The sequence below is a fragment of the Agelaius tricolor genome, unplaced genomic scaffold (assembly GCF_023055355.1).
Source record: "Agelaius tricolor isolate 1412-34295 unplaced genomic scaffold, bAgeTri1.0.p SCAF_8, whole genome shotgun sequence".
Classification (NCBI taxonomy): domain Eukaryota; kingdom Metazoa; phylum Chordata; class Aves; order Passeriformes; family Icteridae; genus Agelaius; species Agelaius tricolor.
In genome coordinates, this window is record NW_027269268.1 from 37,321,481 (window position 1) to 37,342,284 (window position 20,804).

At 37.9% G+C, this 20,804-nt stretch overlaps 2 protein-coding genes across 6 annotated transcripts in view; one reads left to right on the forward strand and one right to left on the reverse strand.

Moving 5' to 3' along the window:
• The window catches only part of LNX1 (ligand of numb-protein X 1), a 119,539-nt gene extending 112,704 nt beyond the window's left edge, over window positions 1-6,835 (forward strand). For both annotated transcript variants that reach the window (XM_071432382.1, XM_071432384.1), the window contains 2 exons: window positions 4,937-5,095; window positions 6,122-6,835. In XM_071432382.1, coding sequence (XP_071288483.1) covers window positions 4,937-5,095; window positions 6,122-6,257 — 295 coding nt within the window. In that variant the 3' untranslated portion in view covers window positions 6,258-6,835. The remainder of the gene's footprint in view (window positions 1-4,936; window positions 5,096-6,121) is intronic.
• An 884-nt stretch (window positions 6,836-7,719) lies between these two features.
• FIP1L1 (factor interacting with PAPOLA and CPSF1) overlaps window positions 7,720-20,804 on the reverse strand; it is a 37,341-nt gene continuing 24,256 nt past the window's right edge. For all 4 annotated transcript variants that reach the window (XM_071432387.1, XM_071432386.1, XM_071432389.1 and 1 more), the window contains 6 exons: window positions 20,110-20,136; window positions 19,495-19,549; window positions 18,582-18,637; window positions 13,121-13,346; window positions 8,778-8,915; window positions 7,720-8,044 (listed from right to left, as the gene is read on the reverse strand). In XM_071432387.1, the coding sequence (XP_071288488.1) occupies window positions 7,897-8,044; window positions 8,778-8,915; window positions 13,121-13,346; window positions 18,582-18,637; window positions 19,495-19,549; window positions 20,110-20,136 (650 nt within the window). In that variant the 3' untranslated portion in view covers window positions 7,720-7,896. The remainder of the gene's footprint in view (window positions 8,045-8,777; window positions 8,916-13,120; window positions 13,347-18,581; window positions 18,638-19,494; window positions 19,550-20,109; window positions 20,137-20,804) is intronic.

The window sequence follows — 20,804 nt, forward strand, 5'->3', positions numbered from 1 at the left end:
TGTCTCTTTTACAGGAGGGCAGGGAAAGATGGTCTGCAGAACAGGTGGGCTTTTCTCTAGGCACAGGTCCAGGGCTCCTCTTCATTTCCTACTCTTGCATAACAGGTTTCCCTCTTTCTAGCTGAAGCCATTTTGAACTCATTCACCTTGCAGCAAAGTCTGCTGTGAGGGCCAGATGTTTTTTGAGGCTTGGTCTGATGTTAATGACTGTATAACATGTGCTGAAGCACTGCAAGAGCAGAAGGCAGGCTTTGTGTCTGTAACCCACAAGCAAAATGTTCCTTCTCCACTGAGGAGGACTACATCTTTATACCTGTGAAAGAAAAGCAGTAAAAAGAAAATGGCAGTGAATGGATACGCCTTAACTTGCTTCCCCAGGCAATAGTAAATTTTCCTCACTCAGTGTCTGAAGACAGGCAGGCCCAAGGAGATCCTCATTCCTACTAACTTCTGCTCTCCTGAGCTTGAGCAGCACCACAGTGAAGGTACTAGAGCATGGGTAATGCTCTCAGTGAAGAGACAGTAACAGACCAGAGGCCTTATAGATGCTGCAATCTGCAGTGCTGAGTCTTGCCTTCTATTACCATCCATAGATGGACTGAAACAATCACACCCTGCCCATGCCACCTTCACTGGGCTGTGTAGAAAACCTGAACTGCCTGGTAATCATCTTCTACTCACAGCTGCCTGAAGTTCCCAGCACCTCAGCATGGTAGAGGACACGAAGGACAGAGCTCCACAGTACTTCAGGCTTGCACTCAGAGTTCACATCAGTCAGTTCCACTTTGCAGTTTGGCAATAAAATGGGTTTTCCTGTTTTAGAAACAGTTTCTGAGCTCACTTTAGCCTTCCTCCTCTGAAGGCTGCGTGTGTGAAGGCATTCCAGCTCTTTTCGTCTGAAGGGAAATCAGCCCCAGTGTCAGCAAGGCTGAAGACAAGAGCTCATTGTAACTCCATCCCCAGCTGTGAGGCCATGCACAGAGCACAGCATGGCCCTTCTCCTTCAAAGAGACATGGGGACATTGGTATGCTGAGTGGGGACACTGCTCTGAACATCGGACTAGCGCCTGGGACAGGGACCAATGCATGATAGATGTGACAGTAACAAAGGTGCTCTGTTTTCTTATTGGCAGCTGATTGGCTGAGTAGGGGCACAAGAGGATCAGGTTTGGGATTGCTCACTAGGTATTAGCAGGCCCTTCAGTCTTCCCCAGTATAATTGTGCTCACTCACTTATTGTTCTGATTCTCCAGGGCCCACATCAGATGTCTTAAAGTCCTTCAACAAGTTCTCTTATGAGGATGTGTATCATGTTAACTCATTTTTCTCCAGGTTGAGCATTTAACCTTTCTCTGGCTTTCAGTTTGCTTTTGGCAAGGATCACATCTCACTAGGTCCCAAGATATTGTCAGCAGTCTCATGACATTTTCCAGGCTGTTAGAGAAAATTATGCTCTGTCTAAATAGATGTCTGACAGGTCCATCTTGAAAAAAGTGCCTGAAGTGCAGTTATGGGGTAAAATGTTGAAGAATCACCTACTTTAATTAAAACAATTTACTAGAAGGACTGTTCCAAGATGTGTGAGTCTAAGAATGTTCGGTACAGCTAATGGAAAAGCAGAAATGTCAAAATCATTATTATGCAGGATCATGCAAAGTACTTGGGAAGATGGGCCAGAAGGGGCAAACCTATATAAGACAAATTGAACAAATAGAAAAGGCAGTAAAACTGGTAGGCCAGGAACAGGCATGGTTTAAAAAAGAGGAAGCTGGATAGTAGATTATTTAAATTCTTTTGAGAAGGGAAAGATGTGGCCCAAGACAAGCCTGGGCAGTGCAGTGTGTGTATTTGTTCAGCAAGCAAGCAAGGTGGAGTGTTCAGAGGCAGCTTGACCTCACAATTTCGAGTGGGATGTTCAGGCTCAAGAAACTGAGGGGGCAGGAGAGTCTTTCCTTCTTTGTCCAAATCCATGAAATTTTGAGGAAAATCCTGTGAATGGTACCATAAAATGTGCTGAGTTGAACTAAACACGAGAGCATGCCTACAGACTTCTGCCCATGACCAATGAAGTAGAAAACAGGCTAGCATTAATAATAGTTACAAGATTCAAAGTAGATAACCGAAAATGCCTGATTTTCAATACTAGAACAGAACTCTTCATTTCCCAGGGACTGCATGCATATTACAGAGATGGGTACAGTCAAGAGACACAAATATTGAGAATTAGGGAATGATGTAATTTTTCTGGATGAAGGTGGTAGCAGCAGAATCAGACAAGTTATCTGATCCCTTGCACTAAAGCTCAAAGACTTGGAAAAGCCATCTTGCTAATTTAACATTTATGGATCTCACTTAGTTTGTCCTTTTCTTGTGAGTTCTTAGAATTGGGTTCTCCCACTTTTGTATGGCTTAATAATATATAAACAGCTCCTCTGTTCTTTCTGTAGTATGATCCAATATGTGGTGGTTATAAAATACGTGCACATGTGCATCTGACATCTGTCAAAACTTGGCCTGCACGCAAGCGGAGGGGCTGCGGGCTGGGCGGCAGGAGGAAACAGTGATGCAGGACCTTAAGCATTCTCGCCCCAAGACTTATTTCAGGGTAGCTAATTTAATTGTTTGTTGTTTAGGAAGACAGAACTCCTTTATTGGTAGAGGGACATGTTGTTGTGAAGCATGCACAAAGGAAATAACAGGGAACAGCTGGCGAAGAGCATTTCCCCAGCTCTGTGATGCTGCTTCTACCCTTGCTTGTTTTCCTGCTCTCCTTTCTTTGCTCTCCTCACATTTCCTTCCCTCAGCTAGTACTTAGAATACTTTTTAGATCGTCCTGTCATAACATTTACAAACATTAGTACTTCACACAAGTGCTTTTCTTCATCTGTAAAGTGAGATGAGAAAGAGACAAGGTGGCCAAAGTCATTCTGCAAACCTGGGGTACAACAAGATGTAAAACACGAAATTAGGACAGAAACACCTCCAAAGTAACTCAGTCTGGCCTGTAGGACGCTGGTGTAAACAATTCTCAAATATTACTTACTTGGCTGCCATTTGGGTACTGTAATGGGGAGGGAGGAGGGAGTTACCCTTTTCATAGCTGTTAGTGCTTAAATTCTCCTGCAGTTGGGCTGGTTTTCATTCCTAGAGCATAAGGCTACTTGTGCTTTATGAATATCATGAGGGAATTGTACATTTAACTACTTGAAAACAGGCACTGTTAAATTCCTCATGCATCAGTAACTGATGCTTAGTTGTAGTATTGCTCAGGATAGGACCCTGTGGCTAGATCCTATATATCCCCAAATCTTGTATCTGAGGCAGGTTCACACATAAATTATTCCTTATCCTCATCTTCTGGATTTAGCGATAAAGGCTGAAGACTGTGAACTGCTCTCTTCCAAGGAGATGGCTCTCCTTAGACCAGCTGCAGTTTAGTGAGTGTAGCACTGGGCAGCAGAGACCTCTGCCCCAAAATCAACACTGAATTATAGCACTAATGGCTGAATCCTGGCACTGCTTGGTCATGACCTTGATAAGTACCATTAAACATAGAGAGTTTAAGTGATTTTGCACGTTGAAGAAGTCCACAGACGGTAAAGTAATAATGCCTGGCTGCTCAGGAAGAAGCAAGTGTCACCTGTTTCTTACATTAGCAACCAGTGAATTCTTGTGCAAATATTGCATACCTATCATCCTGGCAGCAGGTGAATATTTGTAGGCCCTGGGGGACTAGTCTAGTATTATGCTGTGAAAGACAGCAAATGCACTATTTAAAACACAATTTTTAAAACACTAGGCATATCAGTCCTTAAGATAAAGGCTATTTATCTTCCTATAGAAGTGTCAGGTGCTTCTTAGAAACCTAAAATGTCGCTGAATAGAGCTTGTAACAGTTGCCTGCTGTAGGTCAGCCTATATTTTAAGATTTGGAGTAGCAAATATATTTTTAGACATTCAGAAATTTCAGTCATTCCTGGGGACACCACTAATGATAAGATGGTAAAGTACTATGGACAGAAATTTTTATCACTCACTCTCTAACAAATGGAATTAATTTGGTTAAAAAAAAAAGGAAGCAAATTAATGTACTCAGAGCATTAGTGAACATTTAAGAGTCTTATAACACTATTCTTAGTTTTCCCCTATTCCTACTTTTGGAAGCTAAACTTTGATGAACATAACATACAGTATCATAAAATACATTCAAAAGACAAATTGAGGAAGAAGCAGATTTCAGTTCTCTTACAACAAAATCTTGTGTTAATCATTACAGTAAGGACAAGCTATCTTCTTGAGAGCAGACTCAGAACTCCAAAGCACTGACTCACATGGATAAGTTTCTCTTATCTTCCATGCTGTGACTTATCAGATTACTCAACAAGAAAAGCTCAGGATCCCTAATTCCACCAATACCTGTCTTTGTGTAATCTATCATTTTTGTAGTTAATTCCATTGGCCTTAAAATTATTTCACTTTGACATGCACCACAGTATTAAGTGTCTGAGCACTTTGACCTAATTAATCACATACAGGCTCATATCTGGAAGATAAACAAGTCGTTGGGGTGTATAAGGTAGAAGAAATACAGCTTTTTGAATTGCTGATTTACAAACATTAAATCCAGGCTTAAGTGCTTTTCTCCATCACAGCAACCAGAGCATTTGCATAGATTCCTACCCTACAAAAAAAAACCTAATTTAGTACTTAAGCCCAAGACTAATTTTACTTTTGGGATAACTGGTTATCTGGTTGTAACAGGAAAACAGTACTACAGGAACAGAGGAGAAGTGTAGGTGCTTAATACAGTGGAAATATGGCACTACTTTAACTCTTAAGAACAGTGTATGGGTCCATGAAAAGGCAGATTCATTATTAGTGGTTCATCAGATTCTCAAGTTAACTATAAACATTTAATTAAACTGGTTTATTTCAGATATTTGTACAGCTGCAAAGAAATTGTATTACGAAGAAATACATCTGGAAGTCTTGGCTTCAGCATCGTAGGAGGTTATGAAGAACATACTGGGAACAAACCATTCTTTATCAAATCCATTGTTGGGGGAACACCAGCATATAACGATGGCAGAATTAGGTAATGATTAATATCTAAAAAAAGTAGCATTTATGTAAGTTCTTCCGGTTAACCTGTGGGAGTTTTTAAAAAACATGTTTTCATTAGGGCAGTGGCAGGGATGGGGGAAGGACTCACTGATACAGAAGTAACTCTGGGAGATAAGGAAACAGGCCACAAGTATCCTGAAGTTTAACAGATCTGCTTTCATAGCAGAATGTTATCAGATGTCTAGCAATCTAGTAGTATGTAAGTTAAAAGAAGAGTCAGTTTGATCTCTGGGATGGTACAAAGCATGCCAGCACAGACATTTCCTACGTCTCCAGTTCTAAACACCCCAACCACACACGTTCCCTGCAAACACCAATACACTTGAAGAGAGTAAATGCACAATCATGGCAGAAACGTACATCAATTAACAAGGCTTAAAAGGTACAGTTGTTCAGAACACAGATCATGCTAGTACCTAAAGAGGGCCTACAAGAAAGCTGGAAAGGGACTTTTTACAAGGGTATGCAGTGCTAGGACAAGGGACAATGGCTTTAAACTGAAATACAGTAGTTTTAGACCAGATATTAAAAAGAAATTATTTAATGTGAGGGTGGTGAGGCACTGGAACAGGTTGCCCAGAGTTGTGGATGCCTCGTACTTACTCAATGACAGGCTGGCTGGGACTTTGAGCAACCTGGTCTAGTAGAAGGTGTCCCTGGCCAGAGCAAGGATTGGAACTGGATTATCTTTGAATTCCCTTCACCTGAAGCCCTTCTATGATTCTGTGATGATGAATTACCAGAATGAATGTCAGAAGAAGTATATCATGTTTTCTTTCAAATATGTTGAATTAATTATAAATTTGTAAGAAACCCAAACAAGTGAAATAGTTTCACCTGGTTTATCCCCTTATTCATGAACAGTAGTTAGCCAGAGAAGGAGCCATAATACTCATTTCTACCCCTTCCCCCAGCTTAAGGATGTGCTTTGGCATTTGAAAACATTTAAGATAAGAAGTCACCTTGTTTAATTGATGTCTTGCATTTATTTTTTCAGATGCGGTGACATCCTCCTTGCTGTCAATGGCAGGAACACATCAGGAATGATGCATGCCTGCTTGGCAAGGATGCTCAAAGAACTAAAAGGAAAAATTACTCTCACAATTGTGTCCTGGCCTGGCACATTTTTATAAAACAAGTCTTCATGGAGAGTGTGATAAGTATCTTAACATGGGGAAAACATTTAAAAAAAAAAGGAACACCAGTCTTTGCTTTTTTTGGGGAGTAAAGTATGTATTTATAAAGAAAAGGTTTGTGAAATTTCAACCTGCATGTCAAGAAAAGTCAAGTTTAGGCAAAGCAGTGACACCCGTCAGAAAAATCACTTCAGAGTGATCCAAGCTACAGACTTAAGTCCTTCCTTCCCTGTGTTCTTAAGGGTTTTTTGTTGTTTTTTATACATACCTATATATCTATTTAATGCGTTATAATAATAATAATGGAATTTAAGGAGCAACAGCTTCTGCTCACCCACTTTATTTTGATTTACAAAAAGAAAACCTTGAATTACTAATGGAAATATTTCTTGCAATTTTTCTAGTTGCAATAATCAGGTGAAGGTTTTTATCCAACACATTAATAGCACTTTGATTATGTGTACCTTTTCATGGTCAGCATGAAGCTGGTATTTTCAAGACTTTCAAGTACTGTTTGTTAGTCTGTAAAACTGTGAATGAAATTTCTAAAATTATTAAAAATAATTGTAACTGTGTACTTGTACAGACATTATTTTCATCCAAAACCAAATTACCTCGTTTCCCTGGTTTGTTCTGATTAATACTATTAAATCTGGAATTTTTATATAGACTATTACTTTTAAGGAAATACACTGCACTCTGCTAATGCCATCAAGTAAGTCTTTTGAATAGCAGTAAAATTTTTGTGGAACTGCCTTATCAATCACACTTGATACTGTTCTGCATGAAGTAAATCTGAAAGTGATGATGATCTTATATGTCTTTTAAAATAGTCCTTTGTCTTTCTCTGCAAATTACTCATGTTCCACAGTCTTGTTTTTATCTCACAAGCCTACAGTGGGAAGAGGATATGTTTGTTAATCTTTATCATGTTAAGGGCAGCTGTTCCCCTAGAACAAAGACTAAAATGAACTCTCTCTTAAGCCACTGAAAAGCAGCAGGGACGATTATCCAGCTTAATTCATCCTTATGCACCCACACAAACCAGACATAATTACCACGTGTATCATCACCATGCTCAGTGTTCCATTCAACTAAGAACAATCGGCACCTTTCCCACTTTCCCTGTTGTTTTTTTTTTTGCTTCACGTTATTACAAGGCTTTTGAAGAGCCTGCAGTTCCTGTGTGTCCCTGTAGTAAAGGATGACCTTTCCAAATAAGTCTCCAAAAGCTATGCTAAACCCACACTGTTCCAGATGTTGGGTATATAATAAAATGAATGCACACTGCTTCTAAAGTCAGTAAAAGAATGACCTTCCCGTTGGCTTATGAAAAAAGGAGACAATTTAATACAAAGAATTTAAGCCCTACTTATATTGTAAGAGCATAAGCCTCTAGATGTAAGATGTTTTCTCACTGTTTCACTGTTTCTTAAAAGACAAAGTCAGTCCAAGAATCTTAACATGAAAAATTCGTTCTTTTATTTTCAAAAAAAACCAAAGTAACCTTTGATTTCAAACTAACAGAACAAGATTAAGAGCAAATTATTATAATTCCCAGAAAAATAACAAGATTTATAGTAATCTATTTCTGGCACTAATATATATGCAAGTAGGCAAAAAAAATCACACAAGCCTATTCCACAGGGGCAGCTTCAGTGTTTTCCTGTTCAGGAGCAGGTTCACCACTGGCTTCTTTTCCTTCTTTGCTTCTTTTGGACTTCTTGTGTTTGTGCCTTCTGTGGCTATCCCCTTCTTCACTGTCATGACGACGTCGGCTGTTACTAAATAGAGAGAAAACATGCCTCAAACACTTGACACTTCAGGCCCTATTTCATTACAAAGTACCAAAAAACAGCTTCTGCATTCATATTTGAAAACTGGCATCTGCTCCCAACTCAGAGTTTTTTGAGTGCTTGTTATTGAACTGAATTTTTCCTGGAATGGAACATACATCTATCCATCCTGTACTTTTCTGGGGGAAAATAGAATGATTTTTCCCATTTGTAACCCATATTCTAGTAGCAAGACTTTTAACAATGTCATGTACCTATTGGCATTCCTTAATAATTTGACATTCTTGTTGACCCCATTATCTGGACTTAACTTTTATTTCTAACTTAAAATGGGTCAGGTAGAACAATTTCTATCAAATGACTGCAAGGATTAATTTACTTACTGAGAATGACTATTGAGTTGTTCTGTTCATGCTGCTGAATGTCAGCTTCATTCCACCCCTTTCTGACTCACCATTTTTACCCTTCTTTCCCCAGTGTCCTAATTTCTGTTCACATACTGACTGTCACTCAATACGAGGTTACCCAGGTTCAGTATTGCTTCTTGTCTGTCCATGTTTTATACGGCAGACTTGTTCCAAGTAACACATTCAAGTGTTTACAATCTTTCCACAAAACTCCTGTTTGTTTGGGGTTCTTTTAAAGTTTACTTCTTCTTTTTTTTTCCTTTTTTTAAACTGGGCAAGTCTTTCATATCCTATTAAAAAAAGAGAAATCAAACCTTCGAGATGACTTGTGTCGAGTCTCTTCTTTCTCTCTGTGCCTCCTGTCTCTGTGTCTGTCTTCTTTCTCTCTGCTTGTCCTATGGCGGTCGTAGCCCCTCTCTGCATAGTCTCTGTATCTGTAGCGTTCTTCATCACTGATTCAGAAAGAAGAGATTTTCAGGACAGTAAGACCAAGGAGTATAACAATAACAAGCTAAATCAGGAAAAAATCTTAATATTGGAAAATCTTAATATTGCTTCTGGGTGTCTACATGAGTTCTAGTGCTTAAAGGACAATAAAGTTCTTCATGTTATACACTAGACTTGTGCAGTTAATGCAGTTTTGAAAGGAAATTTTTCATTAAAAATGAAAGAAGAAAGAATACAACAGTGCCCCATTAAGTTTATATAGGAGTTATCAAGCTGTTAGCTTGAACCGGTATCTAACTGTGAAGGAAATACAATCCTACATAAACTTCAGTAATTTTTTCGGATCAGTGTTGAAACATTCAACGCTTATCAGCACACTTTTGGACTATTATACAATTTAGGTAAATTAAAATTAGATTTTGGTACAGTTATCTACTTCCTTACACTCACCTCAAGAAAAGGAAATACTAAGTACAAAGAGTAAAATATACTAAATGTTTGGGTTGCTTTTGGAATTAATTTTTCACTAGTCTCTACTTCTACTTCTCTCTAGGATTGCCATGAAATGCTGCCCTGCCACAATGTTGGTAAAAACCCCTAAATATCACAGGTTAGACAAGAATTCAAAGGCTTTACTTAAAAACATATTTTCATATTTTGGCTTGATGGAAAGGGCAGTTCTAAGAGTTTACTGAAATCTAAAAAAAAACAAAACCAAGAAAACTCCAAAGTCCATTGTCAGCCAACACAATTCAAATGGTACATTAGAGCATAGCTTAAAAAGGCATGATCATTTCATCATTTCTCTAAGAAAATCCTACCCAGCATCATTTAGGAGTGCAACTTCAATACAAATTACCTCAGTGTAATTATTTATACATCCCACGAAGTCTGCCCTAACCATAGTTTGGGAGATCCCCACCAAGTTCTAAAGAAAGGCACAATGTAACCAGTCTTTCTAAAGCAGTAAAATCAGTAACAATTTAGATACTGTTGACCTAACGACAAGCAAGTGTTTCTGTCTCTGCCAACATATATCATGAAAGAAATTATCTTCCTGAGGTCCCTGTAGCAGCAGAAGGGATCAGACAGATCACACAGGGAGAACAGCTCAAGCCTACCGAGATTTCACACGTCCTGGAGCAGTGAGAACTGAGATCAACCCCTTTCATCTGCCACAACCTGGATCCTCTGGCCATTTCCCAAGTGAGGATATTATATTAATGATTATTACAGCTATGCATGAAAACTCAGGGAGAAGGGGGAACACCTGAAGCAACAGCACTAGTCTTTTTATGAAAACTTGTATGATTACATCATTAAGCAAATGTCAGAAATTAGTAATTTAAGACACTGTAGAGAAACATTAGCCACTCAATAGAAAATTCTGCTTTTTTGAGGGACATGAAAAATATTCACACATCAAAACCAGGAAAACTACAGCTACAACTACTGAACTCAAAATTATGATTTGCCACTGAGTAATACAACTTCATTGACTTTATAATGCATTTATAACCTCAGATCTGAGAGTAATCTGATCAAATTGTGAAAAGCACATTTGTGCTCAAATGGCACAAAAACTGAGGTTGGAAGGCATGAGTGGAGGTCATCAGGACCAAACCCCAGCTAAAGCAGGGCCATCAGGACCAGCTGACCAGTACCATGTCCAGACAGCTTCAGGGTATCTCCATGGTTGGAGACTCCCCAGCCTTTCTGTGCAACCGCAGCTTCCTCCCATATCTCATATTGTTTCACAAAACTAATATTTTCATGGTCAGTATCTAATTAAAAAGTTACAATTTGAATGCCTAACACTAACTTCTGATAAGCTTGGCTACTTGTAGACTTACAGCTTGGTTTCAAAGAGATCCAAAGCCCTTAATGGTAACTCACACTCTGCATTTGTTCCATTACCCAGTTATTTTAAAACACTATAGAAAAGGTTAAAAATATTACTGATACTCCCTTTTAAACCTTATTTTGGCAAACTACTAAAGAACCATGACAGCTTGTAAGTGTGTCTGATGAAAATAAACAACTTTTCTTAGTAAAGCAAAAAATCAGTTTGCCAAGACAAGAGCTTTCAGGAACACTCTAATGCTGCTCAATGCTTTTGACCTTTATTGCACACTGATCGTGGAGTCTTTTTCAGTTTGTTGACCACCAGAACACCAAATCCTATAAAGCTGCAATCCAGCCAGGCAGATCCTCATCTGCTCTTCTGCATGAGATTATTAAATTCCAGGACTTTAGAAACACAGTTGCTGGGGTTTGTTTTTCTGGTTTTTTTTTTTAATTTTTCAAATTGCTGAGGAAGAACCACAATACAGTAACAGATCAATCAAATTCCAATGTCTACATTTGCAGTGGTAACTAATTGACTTGAAACTACCAAAATAAAAACAAAACAAAAAAACCCAAACAAACAAAGTCCCAACCTTTGCAGAAGGGAAACAGTCCAAAAATAATGGCATCTTCTCAAGGGGGCAGAGTGAGATGCATTGTGAAAATGCACACTTTTCTCTGAGGATAGCAGGATAAAAGCAGAACAGACTATAAAGACAGCTGAAAGTTCATTTTTAAACCACATTTTGGTTATAATAGAACAAAAATAATCCTATTTTCCGATATTTTTAAGAAATGTTGTAACAAAACCACACACTATTCATCTGGAAAATAACTGCTAAAAGCATTGAAAGCCGTAATTTCTGAGCAGTAAAATGATAAACCTGATGCTTACTACAAACTCCACCAAAATACCACTTGATCAAAGTTTAAACTTTGGGAAAATAAATAAAAGCTATAAATCTGTGCAGTCTTTAAAATAGCTCATGTTCTCTTCCTCACAGTTCCATTCATTTTATTTTCATAAGTGCACAGAATTGAAAATAAACCTTCTTAAGAAATATTATATCTGCATGTTCTTTCTTAAGCCTCTCACACCTCTTCTGTGATTCCCAAACCAAGTAACTTATCCCAGTTAAGGGCCTCCCATTTTCTTATACAGCCATGTGGCAACAGCTTTGCTACAGATGGTGGATAATTTAGTCACATAAAAAAGTCGAGGCCTGCTCTTCCCCCTCCTTTACAGATAACTCTGGCAGCAGCACAGAGATTTCTTGAGGCCTGGAAGCTATTAAGGTTCATTTCAAGCACCCTTGAATGACCAGGGCTCTTTCTGGCCTTCAATCAAGCTGTCTGAGAAACAGATGTTTAGATAGGTCTTTAGCCCTAAGAAACTGACCCTGGAACGAAGCACATGCCCACAGGAGAGGACATCACCACACCAGCATACATGGAAAATCCCCCAGCCTGCATCCAGTTTGGGTCTTCAGCTGACAATCATCATGCAAAAATGTCATCTCAACCACAGAAATGTTGACTCTCAATGCTCTCCCTTTGGCTTAAAACCATTAGTAAAAACAATCTGCCTAATAGCTAACATATAGATTCTGCAAATTTTAAACATAACAATGAACACTGAGAAAAAAGCGTCAGATATTTACCCCAAAAAGCTTAGCAGATAACAAGCAGAGGAAATTTAGAAAAATCTGGCTAACCAATAGACCTCTGTTCTATGGAGCCATAGTGAACTCAACATTAAATGCTTTGTGCTTGAGCACATGAACCACAGAACAGTTGCAGCTTTTTTAAAAAAAGCAATTAGCTGAATAAATTTATCTGACATGATTTTCATCATCTAAATCAAAATTAAAGTTCTTAACCTTGAAATAAAAGTTTTAAATAAGAGAGGAGAGATTATTATCCAGCCATTTTTAACAACAGGTTAACAGCGGGTATTTATTATCATTAATTAAGGTCAAATGTTGCAACACATTGCTCTTAGTACCAAACTGGCAACTAAAATTAATTTAGTATTTCTATATATTTTTCTGTAGATTTTTTCTAAACCTACTGATGTCAAAAAGAGATGAATATTTCAGATATTCTCAAGACTTAAATCACCTTTAACTTGTAAAGCACTATGACCAATTTGGATGTATACTGTCCTTTCTTCCTGCTTCTGTTTTACATGTGGAAATTTAGAATTATAGTTTCCAAGAGAAAAGGGTGAAGGTGAAGAAGCCACACCACCCAGCTCTTTGGACCATGCAGCAGAACACTAAAGCTGAATGTTGAAGTACCCTGTTTAACAGAGACAAGGGTTTTGAGCAGAGCTCCAGCACGTTTAGGACACTGTACTGACCTGTTGAACGCACTTGAAGATGGACTGTGATCTCGGTCCCTTTCCCTGTCTCTGGTACGGTCCCGATCTCTGTCTCGGTCCCGGTCCCGGTCGCGATCCCGATCTCGGGATCTCTCTCTCTCACGTTCCCTATCCTTCTCTCTTCGTGCATAGTAATCCCACTGTTTGCTGGTGTCCAGAAGACTAGACCATGAGGGTGCAGAACCTGCAGGGTGTGGAAAGGTGACTAAAGAAAGAGATGTAGTTATTAGAAAGATTAAAATCAAATATCATATGGAAACTAATGCATGAAAACACATTTGTCGATTTTCTCCAATTACATTTTTGAATCTTCCCCTTTCACTTAATGCTAACCAAACACTGCATTTTTTTCCATGATTATCACAAAAGCTTCTGGCACTCATTTAAATACTTCTTATGAGGATGTACAAAACCATACCCCAAAGACTGTCTAAACACTTTTGGGGGAAAAAAAATTGTGCAAATACTTGCTCAAAGAATCTGATTCTATGTGATCAAATGGCTTTATTTTTGGGGAACAACAAAACAAAAACAATTGGAAAACAAAACTGCGTTTGAAACTCAAGTGCTCTGAAAATATAGTTCAGAAAAAGGACACTTCCAGCCTTGTAGTTAAATGCTATTATTTTTATCTCTTGTACTTTAAAATCATTGTATTTAAAATACAATGTTAGCTATGAAGTTGTCATTCAGTAATTTATATTCTATACTGTGCTTTGTCATACTTTTCTGATTACGGATGTAAAAGGAGCTTAAGAAATAAATTCACTCTGGGGAGAAGAAATAATGCTCCTACTTGTGCTCTGTAAGATAACATTTATGAATACTCAGCACAAACACTAATACCACTAAAATGTAACAGTTTAAGAAAATCAAGCGTAGTCTTAATCTAGAAGTGACATGTTAAGATGTTAAGAAGGAAGTCTTAACACTGTCTCCCAACCTTTTTTAGATAGCTAGCAATGGGGAGAAGGAATGCTTCTCCACTGCTTTTTGCCAACTTCAGTGTAATACAGAACTGCTGTATTTAATGCCCCAATTGTTCTGTCCTGCCCTCCCTCGCCAGAAGTCCCGTGAACGCATCCTGTAAAGGAAAAAACAAGGGCTGAGTATTTAGCTGGAAACAGCACTCTCTAGCGGACTTACAGTACTGAGGACTTCTCCCTTTCTGCTTATCTGCCTTGCTAGCTTTCCTAACTTTCAATAAATCGTTTGTTTTGAGCTCCACTTCATCATCTATAACACGAGAACAATATTTACTTGACTTCATGGTGTCACAAAGAGATTAACAGTACAATTAACATAAATATCTACATTGTAAAGTGTGTTACTGGTGCTGTGCTTAATACTGTTGGGTTATAAAACCAGTGGCTTCTGCTGACAGCTAAGTTCAGACTGCCTTGCCTGTAATGTCTGGGTATGCCTGCCCCAGAAAGCTTTGGCAGAAGCTTAAGAGAGCAGTTTGCCAAGCGTTCAGAGGAGGAATACAAAAGACCTTTAGAGCAGGCAGCGGAGCACGAAAAAACCAATTCATTGTTAAAATACATTTGCAATTAAAAGTATTACAATTGTTAAAAAAACATTTATACAAGGTTTTGCCTCTAATAAAATGCTTGACACTGTTTAACTTCAGGTCTACAAGCAAAATGAAGGGTTAACAGATAAAAATGTCCTAATACAATATTATGCTGCTCATTATGCTGCCAAGACCTGAAATTCGTCGAAGGAAAGCAGCCAGAAATAGCAAAAAAAACAGCTGGACTTAAAAGACTGCTAATTTCCTTGACTTGCCACTATGTCAACAACACACGTATGGTATGAGACACTGGCTGTCAGTGTATTCTGATCTAAAGTTTAAACTTAAACTTAACTTTAAACGTATACTACAAACCAATTATTAATGGTAGTACAAACTTTTACAATAAATTTTGGGATATTCCATCACATCTTGAATAACTCTCATCAGACAGAAGTATTTCTCCCCAGTTACATGAGATAAAACAGTAATTTGACACACTACACATTTTTATATCTAGATTTTCACCAGGAATTATTCACAACACACAAGAAGCTTACTTTCTAGTATGAACTGGTGTTCTGCTTTTACTACATTGAATGAAATAATTTGTCACTTCTGTTATTTCTACATGGATTATTCCAATAATTTCTACAAGAAGGAAGACACTTCAAAAACTCTGATTTTAACTCTGATTTTATTTTTAAAACAGAAGGAGAGCTTTGAATAATTATTAGTTTTGGAGACATGAGCCCAGTTTTGGAGATACTGTAAAAACTTAAAGCTTCACAGCATAAAGCAAACTATTTAATACTTCTTGCTTGTGCCTCAAAAAATACTGACTCTTAAACTGTTTCTGTAATGCGAAATGTCTTGCAAGTTCCTAAGATTTAAAGAACATTTAGAGCACAGACCAGAGAACTACTTGAGGAAAAAGCAAACAAGCATACGATGGAAAGCACTTCAGTGGCTGATCAAAGGCAGCTCAAGCAAAGCCAAAGATATGATGGCAGACGTAGCACTGAATTGTGAAAGGATTTAAGTGCAAGTGCACTAAACCACATTGATGCGGTGGAAGAGCACAAAACCAAAACAGACATTCTTGAAGTTATAAGTTATTACTTTACTATGTAATCTTCCTAAAGGGTCTGCAATGGGAAAGCCAACTGACAGCAAGACATCAAATACATCAAAGCATAAGCTGAGGAATTTGGATAGGCAGAAGGGCTAGTACCTTAATCAAGACTGCTACTTTTTGCAATGTGTTCCATTTGCACATCTTCCCCTGCAATTTTGACAAAGCTAGGAAATGCACAGACTGTCAAAGAAGACAATAGGTTGGAGATTCAGTGCTATCATCCAAAGCAACTATTAAATAAATATACCTAGTGATTGTAAATTGCAATGATGTCTGCACCCAGCTGCGCTGTGGAGCTCTCAATGTCCCCAGGTTCTGATTCACAGACAGCACTGCTAAACACTGACCAGTGATCACACTGCACAACAGGGACTGCGACAGTATGATGCTGACTAGGAAAACATTTTTCACTAAGAGATGAGCAACAGTGATAAAATGCCACTGAGTCTCTACAGATTCAAAAATCCCTATGACACAGACAGCTTTGAGACAGATAATTGCTTTGTGCAGCAAATATGAAAGCTTTTGCTGCAACAGGGATACAAGATACACTGGAAGCACACTGGGAAGGATAGGAGTGGACTGTGCTCCTTGGTCTCCATAATCATATAAAGGAAAACAATATTTTAATCCTGCTGATGAAGTTAAAATTCAATGTTGGCAAGATCAAGGTAACAGTCATCCTTTAGGACTGGTACTGCAACAACACAAGCATGCCATCATCTCTAAAGGTCAACATGAAACTTGGAAATATTCTTATGTCCCTGACAATATTTGACAGAATAGAAAATTCTAACAAAAGAGACACCAAAGTGAAAAACACTCTACACTGGAGACTATGTAATAGATGCCACATACATACATTAGTATGTGTTAGTAAGACTGCTTTCCTTATGATACTCTGCATGGCTTTAGGTGTACATCTCAGGTTTTACCTTTTTGCTAAAACACAATTAAATTACTGCTAAAAAAGAAGTCTGTGTAAAAGCCGATGTTTATGAATTCTTTTCCAAGAATTCTTGAAAACACAACAAGCTTCCAATGCATGAAAGCAAACATTTGGTAACTGATGAGGATCCTTACAATGTCAAAAGTACTGCTTTTTACTCCATGAACTGCTACAACTTCAAGAAATTGAGAGCCATTACAAAATGTCACTTTGTATAGCCATGCTTAAAACTTCAGAACATTTGGGAAAGAGATTTGCTGAATATTTGATCTGTGCTGAACATCACAGATCTCAGAAATGGACAAAACTTCCCCTACAATTTCTCCTCTCACCAGCTGGGGTTCAAAGGAACTAGGAGCAAGGCAACAGAATTTAGCTGAAAGAAAAGGCACGAGGCTTGGGGCAGGATGGCAGATGTACTGAAGGCAGAAGTAGTAACTGTCAACATGCAAGGTCCTGCATTAGGGTGAGTCCTCAATCCACCTCAAACCGGCAATGAACTGATTCAAAGCAATCCTGCAGAGAAGGGCCTGGGGATACTGGTGGGCAAAAATTAAACATGAGCCAGCAGTGTGAGTTTGCAGCCCGGGAAGCCACTTGTATCCTGGTTGCATCAAAAGGAGGAGTGGCCAGCAGGTTGGTGGGAGGTGGTTCTTTGTGTGCCCTCATGAGATTCCACCTGGAGTCTTGTATCCAGCTCTTGGGACCCCAGTACAACAAAGATACGTTATAGCAGGTCCAGAGGAGGGCCATGAAAAATTATCAGAGAGCTGGAACATCTCTCCTGTGTTGTTCAGGTTGTTCATCCTGGAGGAGAAAAGGCTCTAGGCACACCTTATTGCGGCTTTTCAGTACTGCAAAGGGACTTATAAGAAATAAAGATGGAGAGAGACCTTTTGCCAGGGCCTGTAGTGACAGGACAAGGGGCTAAGGTTTTACTCTGAGAAATGGAAGGTTTAGATTGGACATAAGAGAGAAATTCTTTACGATGATGGTGGTGGGGCATGGGTTGCCCAGAGAAGTTGGGAATGCCCAACCATCAGAAGTGTTCAAGGCCAGGTTGGACAAGACTTTGAGCAAACTCATCTAGTGAAAGGTATTCTTGCCCATGGCAGGGAGGCTTGAGATAGATAATCTTTGATGATTCCTTCTAACCCAAATAATTTTGTAATTCTATCTACTTTATCTTCTTATTTTCTCCTTTGGGTCAAGAAGCTAGGTAACAGTTCTAAACTCAGCATACATTCTGTGGATGCCCATTTGGTGGCACATGATGAAGCTTTTATTTTAGTTCAGTCTTATTTCACTTTTATGGAAAAAAACATGAAGTCAAGTTTTCCAGCATCAGATTTTTCTTCCCCCATAACAGTAATTAAAAAAAAAAAAAAAAAGACTTTATAATAGTATAGCTGAAGGTTATAGTGTGTTGGATAAATGGTTTTTCAAAGGAGATGTACATCATCAGGATTTCTGAATGATTGCTCTTAGTAATTAAAATTCTGATGATATGTCAACAGTTCTCCTGTTTTAAAGCCTTGAAAAATTCTCCCTGACTTGCAGTCCATATTATAGTATATAATGCTTCAAAATCACAGTTCTGCAAAAGCAGCAGGAAAAGATATCCAGTATATAAATTAATAAGCAAAACAACAGTATTTACCAATAGTACTTAAATTTGCAACAGCATGTATCTATTTACAATGGTCAGCAATGAGCTTTCATAATGAAATAGTGATAGGACCTGTTTAGTCTTCTAGCTAAAATCCTCATAAGTGTATCAAACAATTTGGTATCACACTGGCCAAAATTTCCAAAGCCAGCAAACTTGCTTACTTACCACTGCCATATGAAAATGCACGAACAGGACGACCATCATAGCCAGAAGAATGCCCACTGTGGAATGTATGTGCAAAACCAGTTTCAGCATGTTAAAGATACATGTTAAAACTCAGCTTCAGCAACAAAGCTACCTCCTTCAATAAACAGCTACATACATATAATACATATATTATATACAATATATACAATCAGAAGCATCACTCATCCACAGCAACTGTCAGTACAAAGTAATAAATTTACTTAAATGCACATATGATGTATTAAGTTAGGATTTTTTCTCAATTAAATCATACAAAGCTTTTCTCAGAGATTTTCCATCATCCTCCCGTATCATGTATTTTAACAGAATTTTCAACTTCAAAGGAACAGATATGTGCATATAAATGCATATAAATATGGTATTGAAAAATTCCTAGCCTAACAGGTTAGGCCTGTTACAACGGAACACTTAGAACAGAATATAAATACAAATTTGGATTCTGTGGAACTCTGGCATTTCTTATAGTTTATGAGGGCCTGAATCTGTGCTCAAATTTTTGTGTACATCTATAAAAAAGGATATGATAACTGAAAAGTACACAGATCACATAAACAAGCCTTCAGACTACTAAACAATACTTTATTTATCATCCCCTTAGCTCTTGGCATGGATTTACTATCAAAACTGTAACTAATTTGGTATTTCGATACTGTGTCATAACTAAACTAGTAAGTGGCCAAGTAACCTACTCAGAATATGCTGAGAGGTGAGAACAGTAACATTTCTGTAAAGTTACTGTAAAAATCTGAAGCTGTCTCCCCTTTCCCAGATGTAAATCCATAAAACAATGGGCAATGCAAGAGTATTATTCATTTATTTCAGTTACAGAATACTGATAGATTGCTTAGTAAGGTTTCAAAGAGATAATCACCTGTCTATTGTGGGTATGAGGGAAGGTGGAGGACCGCCAGGTGGTGGTGGAAAACCTGTAACAATAAATTGGATAAGGAGGGGAAAAAGTAAAAATCTATCACCCATAAACACATAAAAGAACTAGGCTAAGCATACCATGGCAAACAAATCCCAGAGAGAACAATGAAAAATTGTTTCCATGTAAATGGGTTTTATTTTGTAAGACTAAGAACTACTTTTCAGTTTGACAAAGGCAAAATATGAAACATATTATCAGTGCTTCAAATTAAAACTTTATCATTCTTAAAAATACGGTGATATAAAAGCAAGGGCAAATTCTAACAACACTTAATAAACAACCTAAACTATTTACTGCATAGCTGAGAAAAAAATATTTTAAAGAAAAGAAGGAAATATACATCTAGAAAACTGGCTGATTGGGTCCACTAGTCAACAGTATTTTCATACAATTTCTCTTCTGCCCAGCATCAAAATAACTGAGCCTAAATATGCACATATAGTTTAGTATGCATAACCCTTTATCTATAAAGTTGAACGAAGTTGGTAAGTTGCACATCAGTTAAGTTTTCATCTCTTAACCAAACGTGGAAAAAAAAAATCTAAGCAAATTTACCTGGTGGTGGCACTGTTATTGGTATACCTAAAAAGACAACAAATATCAGTTATAGTAATAGTTTCTTATCTGTAGATCTGAAACCAGACTGAGCTTTCACTGCGTACATGATTAAGAAGAATGACAACATATTTTCTGTGTCCTCAGGTCAAGATGTCACATTAATACTGATAAAATTTTATACAAGCTTTGTGAAATCTCGCTTTTGATTTAAATTCCTATTCTTTAAGATCTTATTTATTTAGAGGCAAAAACAGTGTAGAGTGACTCTGGGCCTCAAGGTTAGAATTAAATTAATAATTCTAAAATGCTTAATATACAGAAGGAAAGCAACATCCCATAGACTACATTTGCTTTATTTTACATTCCATGGAAGGAAATGCAATTGGCCTCTGACCTTCAATAGCTTGGCACAGGAAACAGTAGGTCCACTGAACAAAGAATTCAGGCAGCAGTAAGCAATACAGATGTCTGAGTCAATGCTATGACACTGCAGTTCATCATTCATTTGCTACGTGGAGGGAAAAAGATTGTTTTTTTTCTCTATTTTCTTGTAGCTATCTGAGAAAGGAGTAGCCTTTAACAGAAACATGCGCAAGAATTACTCTAACCTGATTTTCAGATCTAGCTAAGCTGTTATGAATCTAACTAGAAGCTGAGAAAATTGTTCCCAACTAAATTAGCTGACCTAACAA